This window comes from Indicator indicator, chromosome 21, assembly GCF_027791375.1.
Source record: "Indicator indicator isolate 239-I01 chromosome 21, UM_Iind_1.1, whole genome shotgun sequence".
In the NCBI taxonomy this organism is placed as follows: Eukaryota; Metazoa; Chordata; class Aves; order Piciformes; family Indicatoridae; genus Indicator; species Indicator indicator.
Window position 1 is genome coordinate 1,486,874 of NC_072030.1, and position 27,455 is coordinate 1,514,328.

General features: G+C 58.7%; 1 protein-coding gene across 1 annotated transcript in view; it reads left to right on the top strand.

Moving 5' to 3' along the window:
• CRACR2B (calcium release activated channel regulator 2B) overlaps nt 1–25,837 on the top strand; it is a 73,135-nt gene extending 47,298 nt beyond the window's left edge. Inside the window, exons 8-18 of the mRNA XM_054390731.1 lie at nt 1,630–1,817; nt 4,719–4,790; nt 5,978–6,032; nt 13,073–13,152; nt 17,824–18,109; nt 18,548–18,689; nt 18,850–18,931; nt 22,138–22,252; nt 23,094–23,201; nt 24,769–24,845; nt 25,733–25,837. Of these exons, the coding sequence (XP_054246706.1) occupies nt 1,630–1,817; nt 4,719–4,790; nt 5,978–6,032; nt 13,073–13,152; nt 17,824–18,109; nt 18,548–18,689; nt 18,850–18,931; nt 22,138–22,252; nt 23,094–23,201; nt 24,769–24,845; nt 25,733–25,817 (1,290 nt within the window). The 3' untranslated portion in view covers nt 25,818–25,837. The remainder of the gene's footprint in view (nt 1–1,629; nt 1,818–4,718; nt 4,791–5,977; nt 6,033–13,072; nt 13,153–17,823; nt 18,110–18,547; nt 18,690–18,849; nt 18,932–22,137; nt 22,253–23,093; nt 23,202–24,768; nt 24,846–25,732) is intronic.
• The last annotated feature ends 1,618 nt before the right edge of the window (nt 25,838–27,455 follow it).

Genomic DNA, 27,455 nt, shown 5'->3' on the forward strand with positions numbered 1-27,455 from the left:
TTGGGCTGGGACAGATGGGGCTGTTCAGCCTGGAGAAGAGAAGGCTCCAGGGAGACCTCAGAGCAGCTTCCAGTACCTGAAGGGCTCCAGGAGAGCAGGGGAGAGACTTTGGACAGGGGCTGGGAGTGCCAGGATGAGGGACAATGGCTTGGAGCTGGGAGAGGACTGTTGCCAACCTGCTGGGGCACAGACCCTGCTCACCCACCCGGGAGAAGGAGCTGGGTACCCAGCCAGTGTCCAAAAAAGGACCACTGGGGGATATTTGGGAAAAGAAATCACCCTGGAGAGGAGAAGGCTCTGGTGAGACCTTGTAACTACATTTCCATATCTGCAGGGGAGCTGCAGGCAGGCTGGGGAGGGACTGTTCAGAAGGGGCTGTGGGGATAGGCCCAGGGGCAATGGTTTGGAACTGGAGCAGGGCAGAGTTAGGTTGGAGCTCAGGAGGAAGTTGTGCACAGTGAGGCTGGGGAGACACTGGAACAGGCTGCCCAGGGAGGGGCTTGAGGCTCCATCCCTGGAGCCATTGCAGCTCAGGCTGGATGTGTCCCTGGGCAGCCTGCTCTGGCTGGAGGTGTCCCTGCTGCCTGCAGGAGGGTGCACAAGATGCCCTTGGAGGCTCCCTTCCAAGCAGGTGCAGTCTGTGAATCTATGGAAAATGAAGAGGCTCCCAAGGCACCTTTAGAGCAACACAGCCCAGCCCAAGGAGACCCTCCTGACTCCACAGAGCCTCACCCAGTTAGGAACTTCAAGCTAAAAACCAGCACCAAACCATTCTCACTTCTAAACCTGGCGTTCAGCCACAGCATCAAGCACCCAGAGGCTCCCAGCTGTGGAACACTTCCAAGGCAAAGGACTTCCAAGCATCAAAGTGACCTCCTTAGGTCAACCCCAGCAGCAGGCTGTGGTTCAGCCAGCCAGAGGCTGTCTGGGGGGGATGGAGGAGGAAGCTCTGAGGGTTTCAGCAGGTTCACTCAGGACACACAGACACAAGGAAGTGGTGGCAGAGCCCACGGGAGCCTTCAAAGGGGTTGCAGAGGATGCCCTTGGAGGCTCCCTTCCAAGCAGGCTGCAGCAGCACTGCTGAGGACCCAGGAGGCAGTCTGAGTGCAGGACAGAGTGAGGATGGTTGGGGTGGGACAGGAGCTTTGTCAGCTGTGCTGGGGTCTTGTGGTGCCTGGAGTGCAGCTCTGCCTTAGTGGCATTTAGAGAACATCTCTAGCCCCAGGTCCTGTCTCTAGCAGAGGCCTCCCAAGCAGCTGACCCCAGCACCTTCACAGATCCCTCTTGCAGCTGCCATGGGCTCAGGAAGCCCCCAGACCATTGCAGCAGCCACTGAATAAGCCCCGACAGACTCACCCACATTTTGCCAGTCCTCCTCTGCCCCTCCTTTGTGCTCTGCTTTCCTGCACAGCTGACAGCAGCCCCCAGCTCCTCAGCCTGCCTGAGTGCTCTGCACTCCCTCCTGCCCAGTGCTGCCGTCAGGAGAGGGAATTGCTGCCAGTTCACCACCTCTCTGCCCACTGCTGCTCCTGCAGGACCTGTGCTCACCTCCCTTCTGCCTCTGCCTGACAGCAGCACAAAGCCTTCTTCCCTGTGCTTAACCCTCCTCCTTCTCCTGTCCCTCTGCAGCTGGAACTGCAGCTGCAGTCCTTGAGCTCGGAGCAGCTGGAGGCTCGAGTGCAGAACAAGAGGCTGAGGCACCTGAATGAAAACCTGCTGGAGGAGCTGGAGAAGAGCAGATGGGAGCTGGAGGCTGCCAAGGGACAGCTGCAGAAGCTCCAGAGAGAGGCTCAGGTTGAGCAAGAGCAGAAGGACAGGTGGGAAAGGGCTGGGAAGGGGTGTCAGGGAGGGGAGGGGGTGTCAGGGAGGGAGGGGGGTCAGGGAGGGAGGTGGGGTCAGGGAGGGAGGGGGGTCAGGGAGGGAGGGGGGTCAGGGAGGGAGGTGGGGTCAGGGAGGGAGGGGGGTCAGGGAGGGAGGTGGGGGTCAGGGAGGGAGGGGGTGTCAGGGAGGGAGGGGGTGTCAGGGAGGGAGGGGGTCAGGGAGGGAGGGGGTGTCAGGGAGGGAGGGGGGTCAGGGAGGGAGGTGGGGGTCAGGGAGGGAGGGGGGTCAGGGAGGGAGGTGGGGGTCAGGGAGGGAGGGGGGTCAGGGAGGGAGGTGGGGTCAGGGAGGGAGGTGGGGGTCAGGGAGGGAGGTGGGGTCAGGGAGGGAGGGGGGTCAGGGAGGGAGGTGGGGTCAGGGAGGGAGGGGGGGTCAGGGAGGGAGGTGGGGTCAGGGAGGGAGGTGGGGTCAGGGAGGGAGGTGGGTGTCAGGGAGGGAGGGGGGTCAGGGAGGGAGGTGGGGGTCAGGGAGGGAGGATGGGGTCAGGGAGGGAGGTTGGGGTCAGGGAGGGAGGTTGGGGTCAGGGAGGGAGGTTGGGGTCAGGGAGGGAGGATGGGGGTCAGGGAGGGAGGATGGGGTCAGGGAGGGAGGTTGGGGTCAGGGAGGGAGGTTGGGGTCAGGGAGGGAGGTTGGGGGTCAGGGAGGGAGGTTGGGGGTCAGGGAGGGAGGATGGGGGTCAGGGAGGGAGGTTGGGGTCAGGGAGGGAGGTTGGGGTCAGGGAGGGAGGATGGGGTCAGGGAGGGAGGTGGGGGTCAGGGAGGAGGAGGGGGGTCAGGGAGGGAGGTGGGGGTCAGGGAGGGAGGTGGGGGTCAGGGAGGGAGGGGGGTCAGGGAGGGAGGGGGGTCAGGGAGGGAGGTGGGGTCAGGGAGGGAGGGGGTGTCAGGGAGGGAGGTGGGGGTCAGGGAGGGAGGTGGGGGTCAGGGAGGGAGGTGGGGTCAGGGAGGGAGGGGGGTCAGGGAGGGAGGTTGGGGGTCAGGGAGGGAGGATGGGGGTCAGGGAGGGAGGATGGGGGTCAGGGAGGGAGGTGGGGTCAGGGAGGGAGGTGGGGTCAGGGAGGGAGGTGGGGTCAGGGAGGGAGGTGGGGTCAGGGAGGGAGGTGGGGGTCAGGGAGGGAGGTGGGGTCAGGGAGGGAGGTGGGGTCAGGGAGGGAGGTGGGGTCAGGGAGGGAGGTGGGGTCAGGGAGGGAGGTGGGGGTCAGGGAGGGAGGTGGGGGTCAGGGAGGGAGGTGGGGTCAGGGAGGGAGGGGGTGTCAGGGATGGGAGGGGGTGTCAGGGGAGGGAGGGGGTGTCAGGGGAGGGAGGGGGTGTCAGGGCAGGGACCTCAGGGGGTGCAGGCAGTTAAAGCTTAGGGGTCTGCAGGGAGAAGCCTTGGTGGCAGCAGAGGATTGCTTGTCCCTTGTGAGGACAGGTGACATCCCAGTGCCCCTGTGGGCTGCCTCCTGCCCCCCTTGCCTGGCAGATGAGGGTGGTCATTGGTACTTGACTGCAAAAGCAGGGTCAAAACCACAGATGGTCCTCAGCCCACAGGAGGCTTCCCTCCTCCATGTGTTTCCAGTTCACCATCACCTCCATAAAGTCCCTCCTGATCCCTGTTCATCTCTTCTCTTCCTGCTGCTGGGCTGAACCTGATCCCATGGAGATAAGACACTGGAGTGGTTCAGATCCAGCTGGCAGTGAGCATCCTTCCCACCCCCAGCAGCTGAGGAACCTGCAGTGTGGAAGGAGATAATGAGCTGCCTGCCCTCATGCCCTCCTGGCTCCCACAGCAGTGCTGCTTCCCCTCCATCCTTCCAGGCCCTGACCTCTGAGAATACCTTCAGTGTCCCTGAGAAGGGGATCACAGAATCACAGAGTGGTAGGGGTTGGGAAGGACCTCAGGATCAGCCAGTCCAACCCCCCACCAAGGCAGGGCACCCAGGGCAGGGCACACAGAACACAGCCAGGTGGGGTTGGGAAGTCTGCAGAGATAGAGACTCCACAATCCCTCTGGGCAGCCTGCTCCAGGCTCTGTCACCCTTCAATCACAGCAGTTCCTCCTCATGTTCAGATGGAAGTTCTCATGTCCAAGTCTGTGCCCACTGGCCCTTGTCCTGTCCTGGGCACCACTGAACAAAGCCTGGTCCCATCCTCCTGACACCACCCTTGAAGTGTTGATCAGGATTGATCAGATCCCCCTCAGGCTGCTCTTCTGCAGACTAACCAGCCCCAGGGTCTCAGCCTTTCCTCACAGGGGAGGTGTTCCAGTCCTGTCAGCATCTTTGTCTTCAAGGCTCCTTCCTCTTCCTGAGAATCATAGAATCAGTCAGGGCTGGAAGGGACCACAAGGCTCATCCAGTTTCAACCCCCCTGCCATGGGCAGGGACACCTCACACTACAGCAGGCTGGCCAGAGCCTCATCATGATCCTTCTTCTTTCCCTCCTCTTCCTCCTCCTCCACCTCTTCTTCCTCCTGCCCTGGTTCCTCATCCCTCTCCACAGCAGCTCCAGCTCCCAGAAACCCCCATGCTGGGGACACCATCCCTGAGCCCACTGACATTCCCATCACCCACCTTCACCTCCTGAGCCCTGGGGACCCTCTGGCACCAAGCTCCTCTCCTCTTCCCTCCCCTCTTTGGGCTTCTTCCCCTCTGTTCAGGAGAGGAAGTCCCAAAGAGCTGTGCAGTGCCTGTTTGAATGAACCCCAACAAAGCTACCCCAGCCCTGGACCACCACAGGAGAAATCCACCACAAGCAGAAACAAACAGAGGTTGGAAAGATAATAAACAGCAGTGGGGTGTGAGGATCTCTGCATCTCCTTCTCCCATTCACTTCTCTCCCCTTTTCCAATCCCCTTTTGCCTAGGGATGTGTTTAGAGTCTCCAAGAACATGCAGAAGGAGAAGCAGAGCCTCCTCCGGCAGCTGGAGCTGCTCAGGTGAGAGCAGGGCTGGGGCAGATCCTGAGTGTGAGGGGCTGGGCTGCCTCTGTCTGCCCCAGCAGCCTGCAGTGCTCAGGCCCTGGTGGCTTTCCCATGGCCAGAGCTGTGCTGTCTGGCCAGCCCCAGCAGAGCACAGGAGCTGGGATTTCACCACTTCATGGATTTGGTCTTTCCTGTTGGCTAAAGGCATCTCCTGAAGGTCAGCAAGGCCAAGGGCAAGGTCCTGCAGCTGGGGCAGGGCAATCCCCAGCACAGATCCAGGCTGGGTGAGGAGGGGCTGAGAGCAGCCTGCAGGAGAAGGCCTTGGGGGTGTCAGGTGGTGACAAACTGCCCAGGAGCCAGCAGTGGTCCCTGGCAGCCCAGCAGGCAGCTGTGTGCTGAGCTGCATCCAGAGCAGGGAGAGCAGCAGCACAGGGAGGGGATCCTGCCCCTCTGCTCTGCTCTGCTCACACCCCACCTGCAGCACTGCCTCCACTGCTGGGGCCCCCAGCACAAGAGGGACCTGGAGCTGCTGGAGAGGGTCCAGAGGAGGCCACCAAGATGAGCAGAGGCTGCAGAACCTCCCCTGTGGGGCCAGGCTGGGAGAGTTGGGGCTGTTCAGGCTGGAGAAGAGAAGGCTCCAGGGAGACCTCAGAGCAGCTTCCAGTACCTGAAGGGCTCCAGGAGAGCTGGGGAGGGACTTTGGGCAAGGGCTGGGAGTGGCAGGATGAGGGACAATGGCTTGGAGCTGGGAGAGGGGAGATTGAGAGTGGAGAGGAGTTTGGGGAGAGCCTGGCACAGGTAGTTCCTCTAGAGAGGGCTGCAAGTGTTGAGTTGCAGCTCATGGGGGCAGGATCCTGCTCTGGTAGGATAAGGAAGGGCATCCAGACACTGGCACAGGTTGCCCAGGGAGGCTGTGGCTGCCTCCTGCCTGAAGGTGTTCAGGACCAGGCTGGATGAGGCCCTGAGCAAGCTGGGCTGGTGGGAGGTGTCCCTGCCCATGGCAGGGGGTTGGGGCTGGCTGAGCTTTGAGCTCCCTCCCACCCTGAGCCATTCCCTGAATCTATGAACCCTGTGGTGCCAGTCACCTGCTCGGAGCCACCTGGGCACCTCCAGCTGTGCCCCAGGCTCCTGCCCTGTGCCAGGGTGGTGTTCCCCTCTGATGAGTGCTTCCCTGTGTCTCTCCCCTGCTGCTGTGTGGACAGAGGGATGAACAGGAGGCTGCGTGACGAGCGCGACGCCCTGCAGCCCCCGGAGCTGGTTAGTCTGAGACAGCAGATCCTGCCCCACAGCCACCCTCCTGCCACCTCCTGCTGCTGCTGCTGCTGCTGGCACCACGCTGGGGCCTGTCACTCCCACGGGGGACAATGACCTGAGCGCAGCAGCCCCGCGGTGGTGCTGACACAGACTCTGCAGCCCTTCTCTGCCCCTGCTGGAGAGGAGCTCTGCTGGTTGCTGTCGCCAGCTGCCTGGCTTGGAGCCCTGCTGGTTGTGACTGTCCCCCAGCGCCCAGCAGGGCTGCAGGGGGCGCTGTGCCCGCGGGATGTGCAAGGAGGGGAGTCACGCAGGATGAGTCCCTGCGGCCGGGGGGGAGGAAGAGGATGGATTCCCAGCTGTGCTGCTGGCTGCCCGGGGCTGGAGGGGCGCAGGAAGGGTTGGGAGTTTCTCTGACCCCTGCAGTTTGTAGCAGATGTTGCTCTGGGGCAGTTCCTCCTTCCCGGGGGGAGGTGCAGCAGTGTCAGAGGGCTAGGAGGAAGCAGAGCTCCTCTGACATCTGGAGCAGGCAGCTCCAGCTTGGGCCTTCCCCAGACTCCCAGATAAGTACAGGTATGGGGGGGAGGAGTTTTATTCTTATTATTTTTCCATGAAAAAGTCTTTGTGTTCCCGAAGATCCCTGGCAAGGCTGCTCTGTGGTTTTCTTGGACCCATCCTTGCCACCCTTGAGTCTGTGTCTTACTCTGCCACCCTGGGTCTTACTCTGCTCTGCCACCGAGTCTGTGTCTGCTCTGCCACCCTGAGTCTTACTCTGCTCTGCCACCCTGAGTCTTACTCTGCTCTGCCACCCTTGAGTCTGTGTCTGCTCTGCCACCCTAGGTCTTAATCTGCTCTGCCACCCTGGGTCTTACTCTGCTCTGCCACCCTTGAGTCTGTGTCTGCTCTGCCACCCTAGGTCTTAATCTGCTCTGCCACCCTGGGTCTTACTCTGCTCTGCCACCCTGGGTCTTAATCTGCTCTGCCACCCTGAGTCTTAGTCTGCTCTGCCAGCCTGAGTCTTAATCTCCTCTCCATGAGGGGCTGGAGATCCTCTCCATGAGGGGCTGGAGATCCTCTCCATGAGGGGCTGGAGATCTTCTCCAAGAGAGGCTGGAGATCTTCTCCATGAGGGGCTGGAGGTCTTCTCCATGAGGGGCTGCAGATCCTCTCCATGAGGGGCTGGAGATCTTCTGCATGAGGGGCTGCAGATCCTCTCCATGAGGGGCTGGAGATCTCCATGAGGGGCTGGAGATGCTCTCTGTGAGGGGCTGGAGATGCTCTCCATGAGGGGCTGGAGATCCTCTGCCAGAGCTGGAGGGGTTCTCCAATTGAGCAGGAGCTGGAGCAGTGGTTTGGGTGGGTCTGCGGTGTGTCCATGTGCCTTGGTGGATGTGTTTCTGCCATCAGAAGATGTTGCTCTTTTCCCCTCGTGTGTGGAAGTGCATCCCAGCTTCCTGCTGCCTCTTGGAGAAGTGCTGATCCCAGTGCCTCTGGAGCAGGGAGCAGGGCAGGCAGGCAGGCAGAAGGGTCTGGTGGTCTCTTCAGCAGCTCCTGGGTTGCTGTGGCTGGAGAGCATGGTTCAGGTAGGTCCTTCTGTGTGTGCAAGGCTTGGCTGCTTCTCCTCTGCTCTCCCCTTTTCCCTGTCAGGACCTGCTCAGGGCTGCTCTGAAACATGACAGTGGCAGAGAGAACCTGGCAGAGAGTCACAGTGCTGAGGAGCTGCTCTCTGCCCTCTCCCTGTGCTGGCAGCAGAATGGTCTCCTCCTACCACCACTGCTCCCCTGGCAGGGCTGTGCCATGCTGGGCAGATGAAGCCTGCACTGCACTCAGGGGTTTTTTTCCAGGACATCTCATTGTCCACTCTGGGTTCAGTCCAGAGGAAGCAGAGCTCCAGAGAATTGCAGAGATGCTGCTGTCATCCAGCACCTGCAGAAGCTCTGCTCTCCTCTCTGTCCCACTGGCAGGGGCAGAGGAAAGAGCAACCCCTCCCTGCACAGCCTGCTGCTGGGGATCCCTGGTGGGGGACATCCTCTCTGCCAGGGGCTGCCCTTGTTTGTGCAGGCCAGGAGGAACCCCCAGGCCTCAAGTCCCCCCTGTCAGTGCTGGGAGGAGCTGGGGCACTCCTGTGCATGGAGGTGTGGTGAACACTGCTGCTCTCCCAGCAGAGTCTGAGCTGGTGGGAAGGAGGAGTTGGGCTGGAGGTGGCTGAGAGCAACCAGCTGCTGCTCCTTCACCCACCCCAGCACCAGCTTCGTGCCTTGCTCTTCACAGGAGTTCTTGGCCCTGCCAGGCTGGGCATGCCCTGGCCCCAGGGCACTGTGGGGCACTGTTCTGCTCCAGTGGCTTTGTCCCAGCTGGCAGTGGGTGGCTGTTTGTGCCCCTGTGCAGCCACAGCCACGGCTGTGGGTTCAGATCCACACCCAGGACACAGCTGGCTCTGGAGTTACACCTGGACGCTGAATGCTGCCAGAGGAAACCTCCTGAGGAGTTGGGGGACTGACTGCATCGGCCAGGTGTTGGTGTTTGGGTGCCAGAGCAGACTTTCTGCTGTGGCACTGCCAGAGCAGAGCCTTCCCCAGCCCCAAGGCTGATCAGTGCTGCTGCTGCTGCTGCTGCTGCTGCTGGGGAGCCCTCACCATGCTCTCGGACACCTCTGAGCTCATCCCTGCCCCTGTGCCATCCTGCTGAGAAGCCAAATGTCACGCAGAGCTGGCAGGCCAATAAAGCATGGGAGAACCAACAGCACCAAGGAACCTCCTTCCTTGCCCAGCTGTGGGCTGTGTCCTCATCTCCAGCTGCAGGTTTCCTGGGAGCCCCTTTGAAGGCTCCCATGGGCTCTGCCACCACTTCCTTGTGTCTGTGTGTCCTGAGTGAACCTGCTGAAACCCTCAGAGCTTCCTCCTCCATGCCCCCCAGACAGCCTCTGGCTGGCTGAACCACAGCCTGCTGCTGGGGTTGACCTAAGGAGGTCACTTTGATGCTTGGAAGTCCTTTGCCTTGGAAGTGTTCCACAGCTGGGAGCCTCTGGGTGCTGGATGCTGTGGCTGAATGCCAGGTTTAGAAGTGAGAATGGTTTGGTGCTGGTTTTTAGCTTGAAGTTCCTAACTGGGTGAGGCTCTGTGGAGTCAGGAGGGTCTCCTTGGGCTGGGCTGTGTTGCTCTAAAGGTGCCTTGGGAGCCTCTTCATTTTCCATAGATTCACAGACTGCACCTGCTTGGAAGGGAGCCTCCAAGGGCATCTTGTGCACCCCCCTGCAGGCAGCAGGGACACCTCCAGCCAGAGCAGGCTGCCCAGGGACACATCCAGCCTGAGCTGCAATGGCTCCAGGGATGGAGCCTCAAGCACCTCCCTGGGCAGCCTGTTCCAGTGTCTCCCCAGCCTCACTGTGCACAACTTCCTCCTGAGCTCCAACCTAACTCTGCCCTGCTCCAGTTCCAAACCATTGCCCCTGGGCCTATCCCCACAGCCCCTTCTGAACAGTCCCTCCCCAGCCTGCCTGCAGCTCCCCTGCAGATACTGAAATGCAGCTCTGAGGTCTCCCTGGAGCCTTCTCTTCTCCAGCCTGCACAGCCCAACTCTCCCAACCTGGCCCCACAGCAGAGGTTCTCCACCCTCTGATCATCTTGGTGGCTTCCTTTGGACCCTCTCCATCAGGTCCATGTCCTTCTTGTGTTTGGGGTCCCATATCTGGACCCAGCCCTGCAGGTGAGGTCTGAGCAGAGCAGAGCAGAGGGGCAGGATCCTCTCTCTCCATCTCTGGCCACACTGCTTTGGATCTTTTGGTCTTGATTCTTTGCCTCCCCACATAACCCAGGGGTTACTGAGGAGGGAATCTTGGCAGTGCTGCCAGGGGCTGTGGGCAGCCTGGGGAAGGCCTGCCCAGAGCTGCCTGCAGATGTTTGGTCAGCCCAAAGCTGCTGCCAGAGGCACACCTGGCAGGCTGCAAGCTCCTCCTTCCCCACCTTCCCCCCCCCAAGGGGTCACTTGTGAGGACATGTCAGAAACCTCCAGGCTTACAGAACTCCCTTCCCCCACTGCCAAGGGCATGGGCACCTTGCCACACTGCCTCCCTCGGTGTCTGTGTGTGGCCAGGCCAGGGTGATGGGTGCTGGGCATGGAGCAGCTGGCAGCTCAGTGCCCTCTGCCACAGGCTGTCCTGTGTTGTGAAGGGGAGGCTGGGGAGGGACACAAGGGCTGGGAGGGCACAGAGGGATTCTGCCCCTCTGCTCTGCTCTGCTCACACCCCACCTGCAGCACTGCCTCCACTGCTGGGGCCCCCAGCACAAGAGGGACCTGGAGCTGCTGCAGAGGGTCCAGAGGAGGCCACCAAGATGAGCAGAGGATGGAGAAGCTCCCCTGTGGGGCCAGGCTGGGAGAGTTGAGGCTGTTCAGTCTGCAGAAGAGAAGGCTCCAGGGAGACCTCAGAGCAGCTTCCAGTACCTGAAGGGCTCCAGGAGAGCTGGGGAGGGACTTTGGCCAAGGGCTGGGAGTGCCAGGATGAGGGACAATGGCTTGGAGCTGGGAGAGGAGAGATGGAGAGTGGAGAGGAGGAAGAAATTGTTGGCAGTGAGGGTGGGGAGAGACTGGCACAGGTTGCCCAGGGAGGCTGTGGATGCCTCCTGCCTGGAGGTGTTGCAGGCCAGGCTGGATGAGGCCCTGAGCAAGCTGGGCTGGTGGGAGGTGTCCCTGCCCATGGCAGGGGGTTGGGGCTGGCTGAGCTTTGAGCTCCCTTCCAACCCAACCCATTCTGTGACTCTGATCTCAGGTGAGTTGCTGATTTTTGACTCTGCAGGAGATGAGAAGGCTGAGTGGAGGGAGGAGGCTGGAGAGGAGTTCTCCTGCTTGGCTTTTTCTCTGGGAGCTGCTCAGCACTGGATGTCCCCAGAGTGTGGTCTGAGGTAAGTAGGAGTTGCATGGAGAGGGAGATCTCTGCAGGGCAGAGCAGGTCCAGAGCCCTCAGAGAGGTCTCCTGCTGTGAGCAGCTCTGGGTGAGTGCCTGTGCAGATGAGGAGTACAGAGGCCTCTCAGGAGGGGATCCCTGATGCCCTCTCAGGAGGGGATCCCTGATGCTCTCTCAGGAGGGGATCCCTGATTCTCTCTCAGGAGGGGATCCCTGATGCTCTCTCAGGAGGGGACCCCTGATTCCCTCTCAGGAGGGGATCCCTGATGCTCTCTCAGGAGGGGATCCCTGATGCTCTCTCAGGAGGGGATCCCTGATTCCCTCTCAGGAGGGGATCCCTGATGCTCTCTCAGGAGGGGATCCCTGATTCTCTCTCAGGAGGGGATCCCTGATGCCCTTCAGGAGGGGATCCCTGATTCTCTCTCAGGAGGGGAGCCCTGATTCTCTCTCAGGAGGGGATCCCTGATGCCCTCTCAGGAGGGGATCCCTGATGCTCTCTCAGGAGGGGATCCCTGATGCTCTCTCAGGAGGGGATCCCTGATGCCCTTCAGGAGGGGATCCCTGATTCTCTCTCAGGAGGGGATCCCTGATGCCCTCTCAGGAGGGGATCCCTGATGCTCTCTCAGGAGGGGATCCCTGATTCTCTCTCAGGAGGGGATCCCTGATGCCCTCTCAGGAGGGGATCCCTGATGCTCTCTCAGGAGGGGACCCCTGATGCTCTCTCAGGAGGGGATCCCTGATGCTCTCTCAGGAGGGGACCCCTGATGCCCTCTCAGGAGGGGATCCCTGATGCTCTCTCAGGAGGGGATCCCTGATTCTCTCTCAGGAGGGGATCCCTGATGCCCTCTCAGGAGGGGATCCCTGATGCTCTCTCAGGAGGGGATCCCTGATTCTCTCTCAGGAGGGGATCCCTGATTCTCTCTCAGGAGGGGATCCCTGATGCCCTCTCAGGAGGGGATCCCTGATGCTCTCTCAGGAGGGGATCCCTGATTCCCTCTCAGGAGGGGATCCCTGATGCCCTTCAGGAGGGGATCCCTGATGCTCTCTCAGGAGGGGATCCCTGATGCTCTCTCAGGAGGGGATCCCTGATGCCCTCTCAGGAGGGGATCCCTGATTCTCTCTCAGGAGGGGATCCCTGATGCTCTCTCAGGAGGGGATCCCTGATGCTCTCTCAGGAGGGGATCCCTGATGCTCTCTCAGGAGGGGATCCCTGATGCTCTCTCAGGAGGGGATCCCTGATGCTCTCTCAGGAGGGGATCCCTGATGCTCTCTCAGGAGGGGATCCCTGATGCTCTCTCAGGAGGGGATCCCTGATGCTCTCTCAGGAGGGGATCCCTGATGTCCTCTCAGGAGGGGATCCCTGATGTCCTCTCAGGAGGGGATCCCTGATGCTCTCTCAGGAGGGGATCCCTGATGCCCTCTCAGGAGGGGATCCCTGATGTCCTCTCAGGAGGGGATCCCTGATGCCCTTCAGGAGGGGATCCCTGATGTCCTCTCAGGAGGGGACCCTGGGTCTGTCCCACAGAGCATCAGCACGGTGAAAGGCTGCTGGGGAAAGGGAGGTTCAGCTCTGGGACCGAAGGCAGAGCAAGCCCCAGAAAGAAAAGCTGTGGCTGGCCAGGGGGAGAGCTCTGGTGGGGCAGAGCACCCTCCTGGGTGGGTTTTGTTGCAAGGGGCAAAGCAGTGGCAGTGGCACCTTCCTGCTGGGCTGGGCAAAGCTGGACTGCACCCCTGGGCAAGCATTGGACCACTGCTGGCAAGGCACTGCTGCAGTGTGGTGCCAGGGCTCTGCAGAGTGGTGCCAGGGTCTGCAGCATGGTTCTAGAGCTCTGCAGAGTGGTGCCAGGGTCTGCAGATTGGTGCCAGGGTCTACAGAGTGGCACCAGATCTCTGCAGAGTGGTGCCAGGGCTCTGCAGAATGGTGCTAGGGTCTGCAGGGTGGCACCAGATCTCTGCAGAGTGGTGCCAGGGCTCTGCAGAATGGTGCTAGGGTCTGCAGGGTGGCACCAGATCTCTGCAGAGTGGTGCCAGGGCTCTGGCCTCGTCTCCCTGAAGCATCTGCAGAGGTGGCAAGAGGTTGGAGTGGGGCAGGGCAGGTCCCTGGGTCTTAACCACATTCTTCATCCCTTCTCTTTTCCACTTGCAGGTGCCTCAGAGCACCAAGCCCCTGCTGAAGAAGGGGCCAGTGCCAGGCAGTGCCCTGCTGGAGGAGGAGCTGCCCAGAGGGTTAGCTGGCTCTGTGTTGTGGTGTGCTGTCTGTGCCCGCTGCAGCCCCCTGCCACTCCAGCTGCCTTCTGTGGCTGGGGCCCCACCTTGGTGCTGCCCAGCCTGGGGAGCTTGCCTGTGGCTCTGGCTGCCCCTTGGCAAGGGGTGGTGTGGGCTCAGCCTAGCACTGAGGAAGCTGTTAGCTAAGTGCCCAGTGGGTGCCCCCCAGCCCCGGGCTGTGTCTGCATGCAGCAGTGGGGCAGCAAAGCTGAGTGCCCTCAGAAGCTCTGAGTGTTGCTGGGCTGGTAGCCATGAAGGTGTCCTCAGAGCACCTCAGGCAGCTCCATCTGGCTCCTCTCCCAGGTGTGCAGAATTCCCCTGGTGCCTCCTGCCAGAGCCTGCACCCCTGGGCCATGGGAGGGGGCAGGAGTTGCACAAGGCTCTCTCTGGCAGCTGAAAGCCCCAGGGCAAGGGCCCAGCTCCAAGTGGGTTCCTGCTGCCCAGCTCTCTCCATGCCTGTGCAGGTGCTCACCTGGCACAGCACAGCCCAGCCAGGGCAGGTGAACACTGCTGGCTGCCCTTTTTCCTTCAGGCTCCATGCAGACCACACAGTGGCTTCCATACCCTCAACCATCTGCTAGCCTGCCCTGTGCTGCAAGGAAGCATCACAGAACTGTCAGGGCTGGAAGGGACCTCAAGGCTCAGCCAGTCCCAACCCCCTGCCATGGGCAGGGACACCTCACACCACAGCAGATTGCTCACAGCCACATCCAGCCTGGCTGCAAAAACCTCCAGGGATGAGGCTTCCACCACCTCCAGCACTCCCTGTGAAGCAGTTGTGTGACCAGCACACCACCCCTGCCCAAAGCCCTGCTTCCTCTCAGAGGCAGAGGAGCCCAGCCCAGCACTGCCCTGCCTTGGACTTGGATCATTGTGCTGGGTGGAGAATTCCCTCCTAACATGAAATTTGCCTGCCCAGCTCAGGCTGGAAGCAAATGGAGCTGAATTTCACAGTCTCACAGTGCAGCAGAGGTTGGAAGGGACCTCCAGAGATCATCAGGTCCAACCCCCCTGCCAGAGCAGCATCACTTAGGGTAGTCTGCACAGGAATGCATCCAGGTGGGGTTGGAAAGTCTCCAGAGAAGGAGACTCCACAACCCCCCTGGGCAGCCTGCTCCAGGGCTCTGTCACCCTCACTGTAAAGAAGTTTCTCCTCATGTTGAGCTGAAACCTTCTCTGTTCAAGCTGGAAGCTGTTGTTCCTTGGCTTATCACTGTGCACCACCCAAAAGAGCCTGGCCCCCTCCACTTGCCCCCCACCCCTCAGCTATTGATAGACATTGATCAGATCCCTCTCAGCCTTCTCTTCTCCAGACTAAACAGCCCCAGGGCTCTCAGGCTCTCTTCCCAGGGGAGATGCTCAAGTCCCCTAAGCATCCTCATGGCTCTCCCTTGGACTCTCTCCAGCAGGTCTCTGTCTCTCCTGATCTGGGGAGCCCAGAACTGGACACAGGATTGCAGCTGTGGTCTCAGCAGGGCAGGCAGAGGTGGAGCAGAACCTCCCCAGCCCTGCTGGACACCTTTCTTGCTGCACCCCAGGATCCCATTGGCTCTCTTGGCCACAAGAGCACATTGCTGTGCCATGCAGAACTTGCTGCCCACCAGCACTCCAAGGTCTTTCTCTGTGGAGCTGCTTTCCAGCAGGACAGCCTCTGACCTGTCCTGGTGCCTGTTGGTATTCCTCACCAGATGCAGGACCCTGCACTTGTCCTTATTAAACTTCCTGAGGTTTTACAAGCAAAACTCCAACCTGCAATGAGCTGCAATGAGTGTGTACAGAATAGACAATAGTTACAGTAGTTACAGGGATTTACAATTGATAAACAGCACCAGAACCCCCCTGGCCCAAAACCAGGGGAGCTGCTGATAACTTCCCCTTCCCTGCACCCCTCCTTACCTCCCTGGACACAAAGGGACAAGAGAACGTGCAGAGAATTGGGTTGTTGTTGTTTTTTTTTTTTTTTTTTTTCCCAGTACTTAGCCAAAACAAAGAACAGAGCTGAGGTGAACAAAGCCAAGCAGGAGCAAGCTAGAGGCTCCCAGAGTGAGGAAGCCAAAAGAGAGTAGAGAGGGTGTGTGCACCCCCACTTCAGTGCTAGTGTGTCCAATGCCTTGTTTAGAACTTATCATTGTTTTCCTTTTTACACCCAAGAGTCATTTGTTCACATTCTGCCACTTTCTGCTCAAGACCTGTGACAAGTTTGAAAGGTTCAGCCTAAAGCTAACCACAATTATCCCTGAGGCTGCTGGCCCCCAGCACACTTCCCTGCTTCCCACCAGGTCCCTGAGGAAGATTCCTCTGCTTCCCAGTTCACACAAGCACAGGACATGAGGGCTTGGAAGGGACCTTGAAAGCTCATCCAGTCCAGAGCAGGGGCACCTAGAGCAGGTCCCACAGGAACACCTCCAGGTGGCTTTGGAAAGTCTCCAGAGAAGGAGACTCCACAACCTCTCTGGGCAGCCTGCCCCAGGGCTCAGCCCAGTCAGTTCTTCCTGCTGCCAACCAGAGACAAGTCAAGGCTCAGAGTTTCTTCCAGCTTCATCTCACCCTTCACAGCTGCACTTCTGCTAATGGTATGTAAGAATTCAGCCTCAGGCTTCCACCAGGCTCATGGCCTGCTGGAAAACCAGGTGACCTGTGGAGCAGGGCTGCTTCTTGGGCTGGGAGGATGCTTGGAGAGCTCATTCCTGGCTGTGTGCCATCCATGGGATCAGACAAGCAACTTCTGCTCCCCAGATAGTTCATACACAGACCCTGCTGGCATAAACCCAGAGGAAAGGCTTAGCAGGAGGAGAAGTCTGGCAGTGAGGATGATGTGAAGAGGGGAGAAATATTTGTTGGTCCTATCTCTGTCCCACCATGCTGCTGGAGAAACCTGAATAAAATCCAGTGGCTCTGGAGTCACTTTTCAGAAGGCTTTGGCCTTGGCCCTCTTTCTCCTCCCCAAGAGGCTTTTGAGTCTCAGCCTCCCTGCTGCCAGCCCTGGGGACTGGGGGCTGAGCCCCAGAGCCTGGGAGGATGTCTCTGTTTTCAGAGATTCCAGCTGGCCTGGCTTTTAGGACACATAGAGGGAAGACCACCATGAATGTGAGCTTCCTTGCACAGAAAGGTGTCAGCCTAGCAGCAGATGTGCCCCCAGGAGCAGTGAGAGGAGAGACCTTGCCTGGATGCCTGCAGAGTGTGCAGAGCTGGGACCCTCTGCCTCTGCAGAGTGATTGTAGGCAGCCTCTGGGCTCTCTGCTGGGCTTCCAAGTGCAACCTTTTGGCCATTGAAGGCAATGGAGATCCCTGTGGTGGGTAAAGCCTTTCCCTTGAGTCAGAGAATTGTTTGGGTTGGAAAATCCTTCTGAGATCATCCAGTCCAACCTGCAACCCAACCACACCATGGCCAGCAAAACATGGCCCCAGGTGCCATGGCCACGTGGTTCCTGAACACCTCCAGGGATGGGAGCTCCACCACCTCCCTGGGCAGCCTCTGCCAATCCCTGGTTGCTCACAGCCACATCCAGCCTGGCTGCAAAACCCTCCAGGGATGAGGCTTCCACCACCTCCCTGGGCAACCTCTGCCAGTCTCTCACCATCCTCATGGGGAACAACTTCTTCCTAACAGCCAGTCTCTATCTCCCCACTTCTAGTTTTGCTCCATCCCCCCCAGTCCTATCACTCCCTGACACCCTCAAAAGTCCCTCCCCAGCTTTCTTGGAGCCCCCTTCAGATCCTGGAAGGCCACCAGAAGGTCTCCTGGGAGCCTTCTCCTCTCCAGCCTGCACAACCCCAACTCTCTCAGGCTGTCTCCAGAGCAGAGCAGCTCCAGCCCTCTGCTCCTCCTCGTGGCCCTTCTCTGGACACCTTCCAGCACCTCCAGATCCTTCCTGGAACAGAGGCTCCAGACCTGGACCCAGAGCTCCAGGAGTGGTCTCAGCAGAGTGGAGCAGAGGGGGAGAATCCCCTCCCTGGCCCTGCTGGCCACACTTCCCCCGCTGCAGCCTGGCTCTTGGTGCAGGTCCTGGCTCCAGAAGAGACTCTGCTGTGAGCACTTTCACTGCAGCTTGAACCTGTGGCAGGGTTCTGAGCTGGGTAAGGCCCTGCCAGAGCAGTGCCTGGCAGTGGAGGGCTGGGCTGCTGGGCACAGCTGGGTGCCTTCAGCAGAGGACAGTGAGAGGCCCCCAGGGATGAGCAGCCAGCCCTCACCCTGCTGCCTGCAGTCAGCCCCCTTGGCACTCCCCCCCAGACCTTGGTTGCTTCGTTTTGGTGTTGTGTTTGGAACAAAAATGAGGGTGGGGGTGGTGCTGCTGCTGTTTTTTTGTTGGAGAAAGGTTTGTCCTGCTGCCACCTTTGTGTGCGCTGGACTGGGGTTAAGTGGGAGGCCAAGAATGCTTGAAAGATCCAGCAAGTGGGAATTTCTGTTAAAAGGAATGGAATGTTGGCACAGAAGAGTACAGGGGAGCTGAGGGGAGCTGATGGGGAGTGACAGGGAGTGTGGGGAGTGTCTGTGTGAAGCAGAAACCCTGCAGAGGCTGCAGGTGCACTAATTGGATCATTGTCTGGGGAATCTGCCCCCTTCTCCTCCTCCTCTTGCCCTCCCCACCTCCTCTCTCCCCCTTTCTGTGGTGCCTCTGGGCTTGGATACAGACAAGTGGCCTCTGCGGACCTTCCCTTCACCTCCCCAGGGGATGGGGCAGCAGAAGAACCCAACAGGAGGAGCTGCAGATACTTCCCAGGCAGCAGGACGTGGCTGAAGGCAGGAGAAGGAGGCCCCACAGACCTCCAGGAGAAGAGCAGGGACAAGGAGAGAGTGGCAGCAGAGGCTGAGTGGTTGAAGCTGGCTTGGAAGGGGGATGCTGGCTCTAGAAGTGCAGATGGATTAGATGATGCTCCATTGCCTCCCAGAGGACAGCCTGTTGGCACTGAAACCAGAGTGAGTCTAATCCCAGAATCCCAGCATGGTGAGGCTTGGAAGGGACCTCTGGAGACCACCCAGCCCAACCCCCTGCTCCAGCAGGGCACCCACAGCAGCTTGCCCAGCAGCACAATGCCCAGGGGGATTGGAAGCTCTCCACACAAGGAGACTCCACAACCTCTCTGGGCAGCCTGCTCCAGGCCTCACACCAAAGAGGTTTCTCTTGCTGTTGAGGTGGAATCTCATTACCTGGGGTTCTTCCTCAGGCAGCTCCTAGGAGGGGCTGGAGGGCTTCAGCCTCTCTTCCCATCTGACTCCAGCTCCACAGGTTTCTGGTGCTGGGGTCTGATGCCTCCATCAAAGCAGAGCCTGCAGCTGGGCTTTCCCAGCCTGCAGCTGAGCTTTCCCAGCGTTCAGCTGAGCTTTCCCAGCCTGCCTCCCTTTGTTGCATTGCAGCTGCAGGCCCTGGAGCCAGCCAGCTGTTCCCTAGAGCACATCTTCAAGGTGGTGTTTGTAGGGAACTCTGGTGTGGGGAAGACTTCCTTCATCCACCGCCTCTGCCACGGCAGCTTCTTGGCCGAGCTCAACACAACCATTGGTAAGTGAGGGAGCTCCTCAGCCTGGTTAGAAGGGTGGGAAAGTCAGCCTGGACCCTTGGTTTCCCCAGCTAGGCTCAGTGCTGCCATGTCCAGTGTTGGCCTTGTGGGCAGCTGCTCTCTGCCCTTCCTGTCTCACCATGCTTGTGACCTTCCTGGCAGGTATCGACTACCAGGTGAAGAGCCTGATGGTGGATGACACCCAGGTTGCCTTACAGCTGTGGGATACAGCTGGACAAGAAAGGTCAGTGCTTACCACCAGCATGTCCTACAGCCAGGCTCAGTGTGGGGAATGGGGGGAAAAGGAAAGAGCACAGGCACCTGGCTTCTGCCTCTGCCTTGGAGCCGGGGGGGGGTTGGTCTCTTCTCCCAAGGAATGAGCGACAGGACAAGAGGAAATGGTCTCAGGCTGCACCAGGGGAGGGTTAGGTTGGACAGGAGGAAGAATTTCTTCCCTGAAAGAGTTGTCAAGGGCAGGAACAGGCTGCCCAGGGCAGTGATGGAGTCCCCATCCCTGCAGTAATTTAAAAACTGTGGAGATGTGGTGCTGAGGGACATGGATTAGTGCTGGGGTAATGGCTGGACTGGCTGATGGACTCTTCTCCCTAGTCTGAGGTGATAGAAGGAGAGGAACTGGCCTGAAATTGTGCCAGGGGAGGGTTAGGTTGGAGAGGAGAAACAATTTCTTTTATGTAAGAGTGGTCAGGGATTGGCAGAAGGCTGCCCAGGGAGGTGGTGGAGTCCCCATGCCTGGAGGTGTTCCAGAAGCCTGTGGCCGTGGCACCCGGAGCCATGATTTGGTGGCTGTGGTGGTTTGGTGGCTGTGGTGAGTTGAAGCTTGGACTGGATGACCTCAGAGGTCTTTTCCAACCCAAACAATTTCATGATGCTATGACTCTATTATCTAAAAGAGATCTTCCAGCCAAAACTCTTCTATGATCCTATGGGGAAAACTGTTAGTTCAGAAGGAGCAGAGAGGTGGCAGCAGCTACTGCAGTGCTGAACCTGCAGCAAGGTCTGTGGTAGAGATTTCTGGAAGCTGTGGCTGTGAAGCAGGGCCCAGGGAGGTTGCTCTGAGACCTGATGGAAAGTATTTCTCCATCCATTTGATCTGCATGCTCGTGGCTTCAGGCACTCCATCCATCAGTCCCTGGGTGGTGTGGGGTTCAAAGCTCCTCCTGGCTTCAAAGCTCTCCTGATCAGCTTGCTGCTGGGGAAGCTGCAGGACAGGACTGCAGGTTAGGATAGAAACAAAGGCTCTGGGCAGACATCCTGTTCTGAGATCCAGGTGTGGCCCTAGCTGCTCAGCACCACTTGCTCCCTGGATGCTGAAGGGAGTGGGGAAAACTTTCCAGCTCTCAGTCCAAGCCAGCTGAATTAGCCTGACCTGTGGGGGAGGTGACTTGAGGTACTTTGACCCTCATCTATTACTGGAGATGAAAGCCTACCACTGCCTTCATGTAGGATCCATCCACAGGGACTTGGACAGGTTGGAGAGGTGGCCCCAAGCCAACCTCATAAAGCTCAACATAGCCAAATGCAAGGTCCTGCAACTGGCAATCCCCAGCACAAATCCAGGCTGGGTGAGGAGTGGCTGAGAGCAGCCTGCAGGAGAAGGCCTTGGGGGTGTCAGTTGGTGATGAACTCCCCAGGAGCCAGCAGTGGTCCCTGGCAGCCCAGCAGGCAGCTGTGTGCTGAGCTGCATCCAGAGCAGGGAGAGCAGCAGCACAGGGAGGGGATTCTGCCCCTCTGCTCTGCTCTGCTCACACCCCACCTGCAGCACTGCCTCCACTGCTGGGGCCCCCAGCACAAGAGGGACCTGGAGCTGCTGCAGAGGAGGCCACAAAGATCGCAGTATCACAGTCTCACAGTGAGTTAGATTATTGTGGTGGGTGGAGAATTCCCTCCCAACATGAAATTTGCCTGCCCAGCTTGGGTTGGAAGCAAATGGAGCTGAATTTCACAGTCTCACAGTACAGCAGAGGCTGGAAGGGAGCTCAAGAGATCATCAGGTCCAACCCCCCTGCCAGAGCAGCATCACTTAGGGTAGTCCACACAGGAATGCATCCAGGTGGGTTTGGAAAGTCTGCAGAGAAGGAGACTCCACAACCCCCCTGGGCAGCCTCCTCCATGGCTCTGTCACCCTCACTGTAAGAAGTTTCTCCTCATGTTGAGCTGCAATCTTCTCTGTTCAAGCTTGAAGCTCTTGTTCCTTGGCTTATCACTGTGCACCACCCAAAAGAGCCTGGCCCCCTCCACTTGCCCCCCACCCCTCAGCTATTGATAGACATTGATCAGATCCCTCTCAGCCTTCTCCTCTCCAGACTAAACAGCCCCAGGGCTCTCAGGCTCTCTTCACAGGGGAGATGCTCAAGTCCCCTAAGCATCCTCCTGGCTCTCCCTTGGACTCTCTCCAGCAGGTCTCTGTCTCTCCTGATCTGGGGAGCCCAGAACTGGACACAGGATTGCAGCTGTGGCCTCAGCAGGGCAGAGCAGAGGTGGAGCAGAACCTCCCCAGCCCTGCTGGACACCTTTCTTGCTGCACCCCAGGATCCCATTGGCTCTCTTGGCCACAAGAGCACATTGCTGTGCCATGCAGAACTTGCTGCCCACCAGCACTCCAAGGGCTTTCTCTGTGGAGCTGCTTTCCAGCAGGGCAGCCTCTAACCTGTCCTGGTGCTTGTTGCTATTCCTCCCCAGGTGTAGGACCCTGCACTTTTCCTCATTAAACTTCATGAGGTTTGCCTGCACTCAGCTCTCCAGCCTCAGCAGCTTTCATGTCACCTCCCTGAGCTGCTGCTGAACCAAGTGGCATTGTGTGCTGCAGGAGGTGGGAGCAGCAACCTGGGGAACTCCCCTTCTAGCTACAGCAGGAAACATCTGGGGCTGCAGCCAAAGCAGCATGGCCAGAGCTGGAGAGAGGGGATCCTGCCCCTCTGCTCTGCTCTGCTGAGACCTCACCTGCAGTGCTGTGTCCAGTTCTGGTGCCCCCAACACAAGGACCTTGACCTGATGGAGAGGGTCCAGAGGAGGACACAAAGGTGATCAGAGGGATGGAGAACCTCCTCTGTGGGGCCAGGGTGGGAGTGTTGGGGCTGTTCAGCCTGGAGAAGAGAAGGCTCCAGGGAGACCTAAGAGCAGCCTTCCACTAGCTGAAGGGGCTCCAGGAGAGCTGGGGAGGAACTTTGGGCAAGGGCTGGGAGTGGCAGGATGAGGGACAATGGCTTGGAGCTGGCAGAGAGGAGCAACCTGCTCCAGTGTCTCCCCACCCTCACTGTCATGAATTTCTTCCTAATCTCCAGCCTCAGTCTGCCCTCCTCAGGGTTCGGACAGTGCCTCCCCGTTGCTGTCAGCCCCCAGGCCTGGCTCTGAGGCTGGCCTGGCCCTGAGGCTGGCCTGGCCCTGAGGCTGGCCTGGCTCTGAGGCTGGCCTGGCTTCCCTCTGGCCCAGGTTCCGCAGCATCTGCAGGCAGTACCTGCGGCGGGCGGATGGGATCCTGGTGATGTACGACAGCACTGCCCAGGGCTCCTTCGCCGCCGTGCGCAGCTGGATGAGCAGCCTCCAGGTGAGGACACAGCCTCCCCCCTCCAACACTGCTGCTGCTGCTGCTGCCTTGCTCCAGCACAGCTCTGACACTCTAGGAGTGATCTAAGATCATGGGTTCTGACTGCCATGACCACTAAACCAGATCCTGGAGCACCACCTCTGCAGCTTCCTGAACACCTCTGGGCATGGGGACTCCACCACCTCCCTGGGCAGCCTCTGCCAATCCCTGACCACTCTTGCAGGAAGGAAATTGTTCCTCATCTCCAGCCTAACCTCCCCTGGCACAATTTCAGGCCATTTCCTCTCATCCTCTCATTAGTTGAGAAAACCCCAGAAAAAGTTTGAGAAAATTAGTTGAGACCAACCCCAGCCCCACTGCAGCCTCCTTTCAGGGAGCTGTAGAGAGCAATGAGGTCTCCCCTCAGCTTCCTCTTCTCCAGACTAGACAACCTCAGCTCCCTCAGCCTCTCCTCTGTGACATCAGAGGAGCAGGTCCTGGCCATGCACAGAGAAACCCTGGAACTTCACAAAAAGCTCTGCCTGAGCTTCAATCCCCACCCCCACCCCAGCAAACTGCTCTTCTTTAGGCTTTTTCATTTCCCAGAGAGGACCTTGGGCCCTGTCTCCCCTCTTTCAGCATCCCACCTGTACCTACCAAACATCTGAAGGACATTCCCAGAGTTTCAGCTTCCTTCCACAAATCCCTGGGGCTGTTTGAGGACTGGTCCTTTCAGGAGCTACAGGGCCTGATCCTGTAGCCACTCAAAGTCTTGTTTGCTGAGCTGGAGCAGGCTCTGCTCTAAGCTATTTGCCTCCCTCAGCTGAGTCTCTCAGGTGCTTTGCTCTCTTTTCCTTTGCAGGAAGGTATTGAGGATGGAGCTGTGGTCTTCCTGCTTGGAAATAAGATGGATGCTGCTCAGAGGGAGCCCAGGAGTGTGCCCAAGGTGGAGGGGGAACGCCTGGCAAAGGTGTGAGTCTGTGCTGTGCTGCTCAGCCTGCTCTGCAGCATCCCTCCACCTGGGAGCAGGGCAGCCTGGCTGGCAGGGAGCACTTCTTGGAGCCATTTCCCAGCATGGTTCTCCTCCCCCCTCCACTCTGCCCTGGTGAGGCCACAGCTGGAATATTGTGTCCAGTTCTGGGCCCCTCAGTTCCAGAAGGACCTCAGTGAACTGCTTGAGAGAGTCCAGCACAGAGCCACAGAGCTGCTGCAGGCAGTGGAACATCTCCTGTGAGGGCAGGCTGAGGGAGCTGGGGCTTGGAGCTGGGAGCAGAGGAGCCTGAGGGCTGCCCTCAGTCATGTCTGTAAATATCTGAGGGGTGGGTGTCAAGCAGAAGGGGCCAGGCTCTTCTCTGTGACAGCACAAGGGGCAATGCACACAAACTGGAAGCCAGGAAGTTCTACCTCAGCATGAGGAGAAAATTCTTTAGTGTGAGGGTGCTGGAGGCCTGGAGCAGGCTGCCCGGAGGTGGTGGAGTCTCCTCTGGAGACTTTCAAGTCTCACCTGGATGTGTTCTGTGTGACCTGCCCTTGGTGATCCTGTCCTGGGAGGGGTCTTGGACTCAATGGTCTCCAGAGGTCCCTTCCAACCCCTAATGTTTGGTGATTCTGCCTGCCCTCTGCCCTTCCACCCCCTGGTTTTCCAACGTGAAAATGTCCTGAGGTCACTCTGCTACCAGGGAGGATGAGGAGGTGACCAGCAAGTGGCAGACAAAGGCTCTTGAGCTATACTCCTGTATCTCTTGAGGCCTGGTGCCTCCTTATAGCACTGCTCAGTCTTGGAAGGGGCTGTTGGAGGGCTCCCCAAATGCATGCTCCTCAGAATCACCCTGCCTCCTTCCCCAGCCCTCTGCCCACATGCCCCCTGCTACCTTGGCCCCTGGCTGGGGGCAGGCAGGACTTCAGAGATCTTCCCTACCTTCTGCACCCCACAAGACAAAGGTGAGAGAATCCAAACCCTCTGGGTAGATTCACAGATTGCATCTGGTTGGAAGGGAGCCTCCAAGGGCATCTTGTGTACCCCCCTGCAGGCAGCAGGGACACCTCCAGCCAGAGCAGGCTGCCCAGGGACACATCCAGCCTGAGCTGCAATGGCTCCAGGGATGGAGCCTCAACCACCTCCCTGGGCAGCCTGTTCCAGTGTCTCCCCAGCCTCACTGTGCACAACTTCCTCCTGAGCTCCAACCTAACTCTGCCCTGCTCCAGTTCCAAACCATTGCCCTTGGCCTATCCCCACAGCCCCTTCTGAACAGTCCCTCCCCAGCCTGCCTGCAGGTCCCTTCAGATATTGAAATGTAGGTCTCCAGAATGATTTCTCTTCCCAAATAACCCCCAGTGTTCCCATTTGGACACTCTGGCTGGGTACCCAGCTCCTTCTCCTGGGTGGGTGATCAGGGTCAGTGCTCCAGCAGGGTGGCAACAGCTACCCTGTCAGCCCCAGCTGGCCCTGGCAGCGTCCCTGGTGGCAAGGGCTGTGGGTGAGTGGGGTGTGGGGAGGGCTGGCAGCCAAGGTGGGTGCTTGCTGTGCTCTCTGGCAGGAATACCAAGCTGTGTTCTACGAGTGCAGTGCTCTGACTGGCTACAACATCCTGGAGCCCATGCTGCACATGGCCAGGTCAGTGAGCAGCAGCTGTCCCCTTGGGGTGTTTCTTAGCTGTAGGTTACTGGTGTGGGCTCCCCTGGGGAACAGGGGAGAGGGCACTGCCAGAGCCTGACCTTCTCCCATGGCACTAGAGAGACCTGCAGCAATGTGCTTCTCCCCTGACTCAAGGTCCTCATCTTCTGTGCCTGGAGAGCACCAAGTGCAGGGTGGACACTAAGTGCAAAACTTCATCTGGCAGAGCTGGGAGCTTGGAGTTGGATTTGATTGCTTTATTTGATTAACCTTCTGTGCTCTCCCAGACTGGCAGTTGGCATTTTCACTTTGATGTCTGCATGCCAGGGTTTTGGTTTCTTTTTTTGGCTCTCTGTTATCTTATACAGTCTATGGTGGCAAGAATTTTACAGGGAGCTAAGAACACTTTGGAAAGCTGCAAGAAGTTTGCCCTAAGATTTTTAGGTTTCAAATAAGTAGGTTGCAAACCTTGCAAGGAAAAGAAAAGATCCTTTTGTTTGCTTTCATCCCTTCACTTCCTGCTGCACCATCTCTGTCTAAATCCCAGCAGGACTCAACCTGTTTATCAACTGGGATGGTTGACTTACCAGCTAGGGAAATGCTGCCCATGCAGGTGAAGCCAACAGTCCAGGGTTCTGTCATCCTTTTGGGAGCCTGGGAATAAGGCACAGACCACTTAAGGCTGATCTGCTGTCCCCTTCCTTGTGTCCAGTTCCTTTCCTGCGCTCATTTTCTCTCTGTGGTTTCTCCAGCCCAGCTTCCAGAGCAGCCCAGTCTTTGGGCCAGTCACTTTTACAACCCTCAGTGTCCCTGGCTGATGCGCAGAGCCTTGGCAGGAAGCTCTCAGTAACCAGCTTTGTGTTCTCAGTCTGTGCTGCTTGTTGCAGGTTGCTGACAGCACAAGAAGACAGGCAGAGGGAGAGTGCCCTGCAGCTGGAAGATGTCAGCAGGAAGAAAGGCTGCTGCACATAAGGCACTTGGATGTGTCAGCAAGAGACACACATGGCCAGCACTGTTTCATGACTCTGAGGGGTTCCTTTCAAGCAAGCTGAATCTTGGTGGCATCAGAGGCTTGAGGAAGCTGCAGCTTTTCCCCACCTGGGAACATCAAGGCATTAAACCAGGCCACAATGTCTGCACTGGTCTATGTCCCAGCCCTGCACGCAGCCCTGCTCTCTGGAGGCCTCTGCATCCTCGGGAGAGTTCAGCTGGTCTTGGCTACCAGCACAAACCTTCTGTCTGGAGAGGCCACCTGTGAAAGGATGAAGTCTTGGTGCTTTCCTTTCTGGCAAAGGAGTGGCCTAGCAGAGAGAGCAGAGGACAGAGTGGGAGGTGCATTAAATGGAATTGTAGTGTAAGAGGGAAAAAAAATGTTAGGTTAGACATGGGCTAGCTGTAGGCACTCACCCATCCCTCTCCAAGAGCAGCATCTCCTCCTGGTTCTGTAGCAGCAGAGCTCTGGTGAGTGGGAAAACCTCCTCTGGCTCCTGCCAGAGCTGGACCAGGCCCTGTGTTTACTGCAGAACTGGGCTGGGCTTGTCTGATTCTCTAGGTGGATATAACATGAACGGACAAAACAGCTCATCCCCATGGCTTCTTCTCTCACCCTGAGGGCCCCTCTCACTGTCCTTGTCCCACTGTGTACAGAGCACAGAGCAGCTGCCCTGGGACTTGCCTCACGACCCACTGCTGGAGCCTTGCTCTGTGTCCTGGGGGCCAGACAGAGCCTGTCTGAAGGTTGAGTGCTGCTGTCCCCTCCTGTTCTCTGAACCCTTCCTGAAGGCTCTCCAGCAATGAGGAGCTGCTTGAGCTGCAGTCAGGAGAGATCCCACCCTGCTGGCTTCACCAGAGTGCTTGCAGCTCGGTCTGGCAGCACATGGCTGGACCTGGAGAGGCTTTTGCTCTGGTGGTGCCCCTGTGCAGTAACCTCACTGGTCTGGTGAAGGGCCTGAGAGAGAGCAGAACCTCTTCTTGGTGGGAAGAGGCCTTCTTGGCACTGAGGAGGGAGGCAAAGCAGGCTGAAGGGAGCTCCACTGAGGCAGGAGCTGGCCCCAGCTGCTGCACCTGGGGCTCCCTGGGGTGTGATGGTCTCTGGTGTCACCCACTGAGCCCTTGCTTGTTGTGGAGATGAGGGCTGGTGGCCATCAAGGAGCTCTCAGAAAACTGGGGACTGCTCTGTGGCCTTGCCTCACCCAGGCTCTGGAGGGATTGCATCTTGGTTTTTTGTGTTCTTGCAGCAGTGGTTGTTTCTGAGAGTCGTTTGGTGCTGGGAATCTCTCTGCCCTGCTGAGGATACACCTGGAGTATTGTGGCCAGGTCAGGGCTCCTCAGGTCAAGAGGGACAGGGATCTGCTGGAGAGAGTCCGGGGGAGGCTATGAGGATGCTGAAGGGCCTGGAACATTGTGTGAGGAGGAAAGGCTGAGCCCTGGGGCTGGTGAGCCTGGAGAGGAGAAGGCTGAGAGGGATCTGAGCAATGTCTGTAAATATCTGAGGGGTGGGTGGCAAGAAGGGTCCAGGCTCTGTTCAGTGCTGTCCTGTATATAGGACAAAGGGCAATGGATGCAAACTGGACCCCAGGAGGTTCCACCTCAACAAGAGGAGAAAGTTGT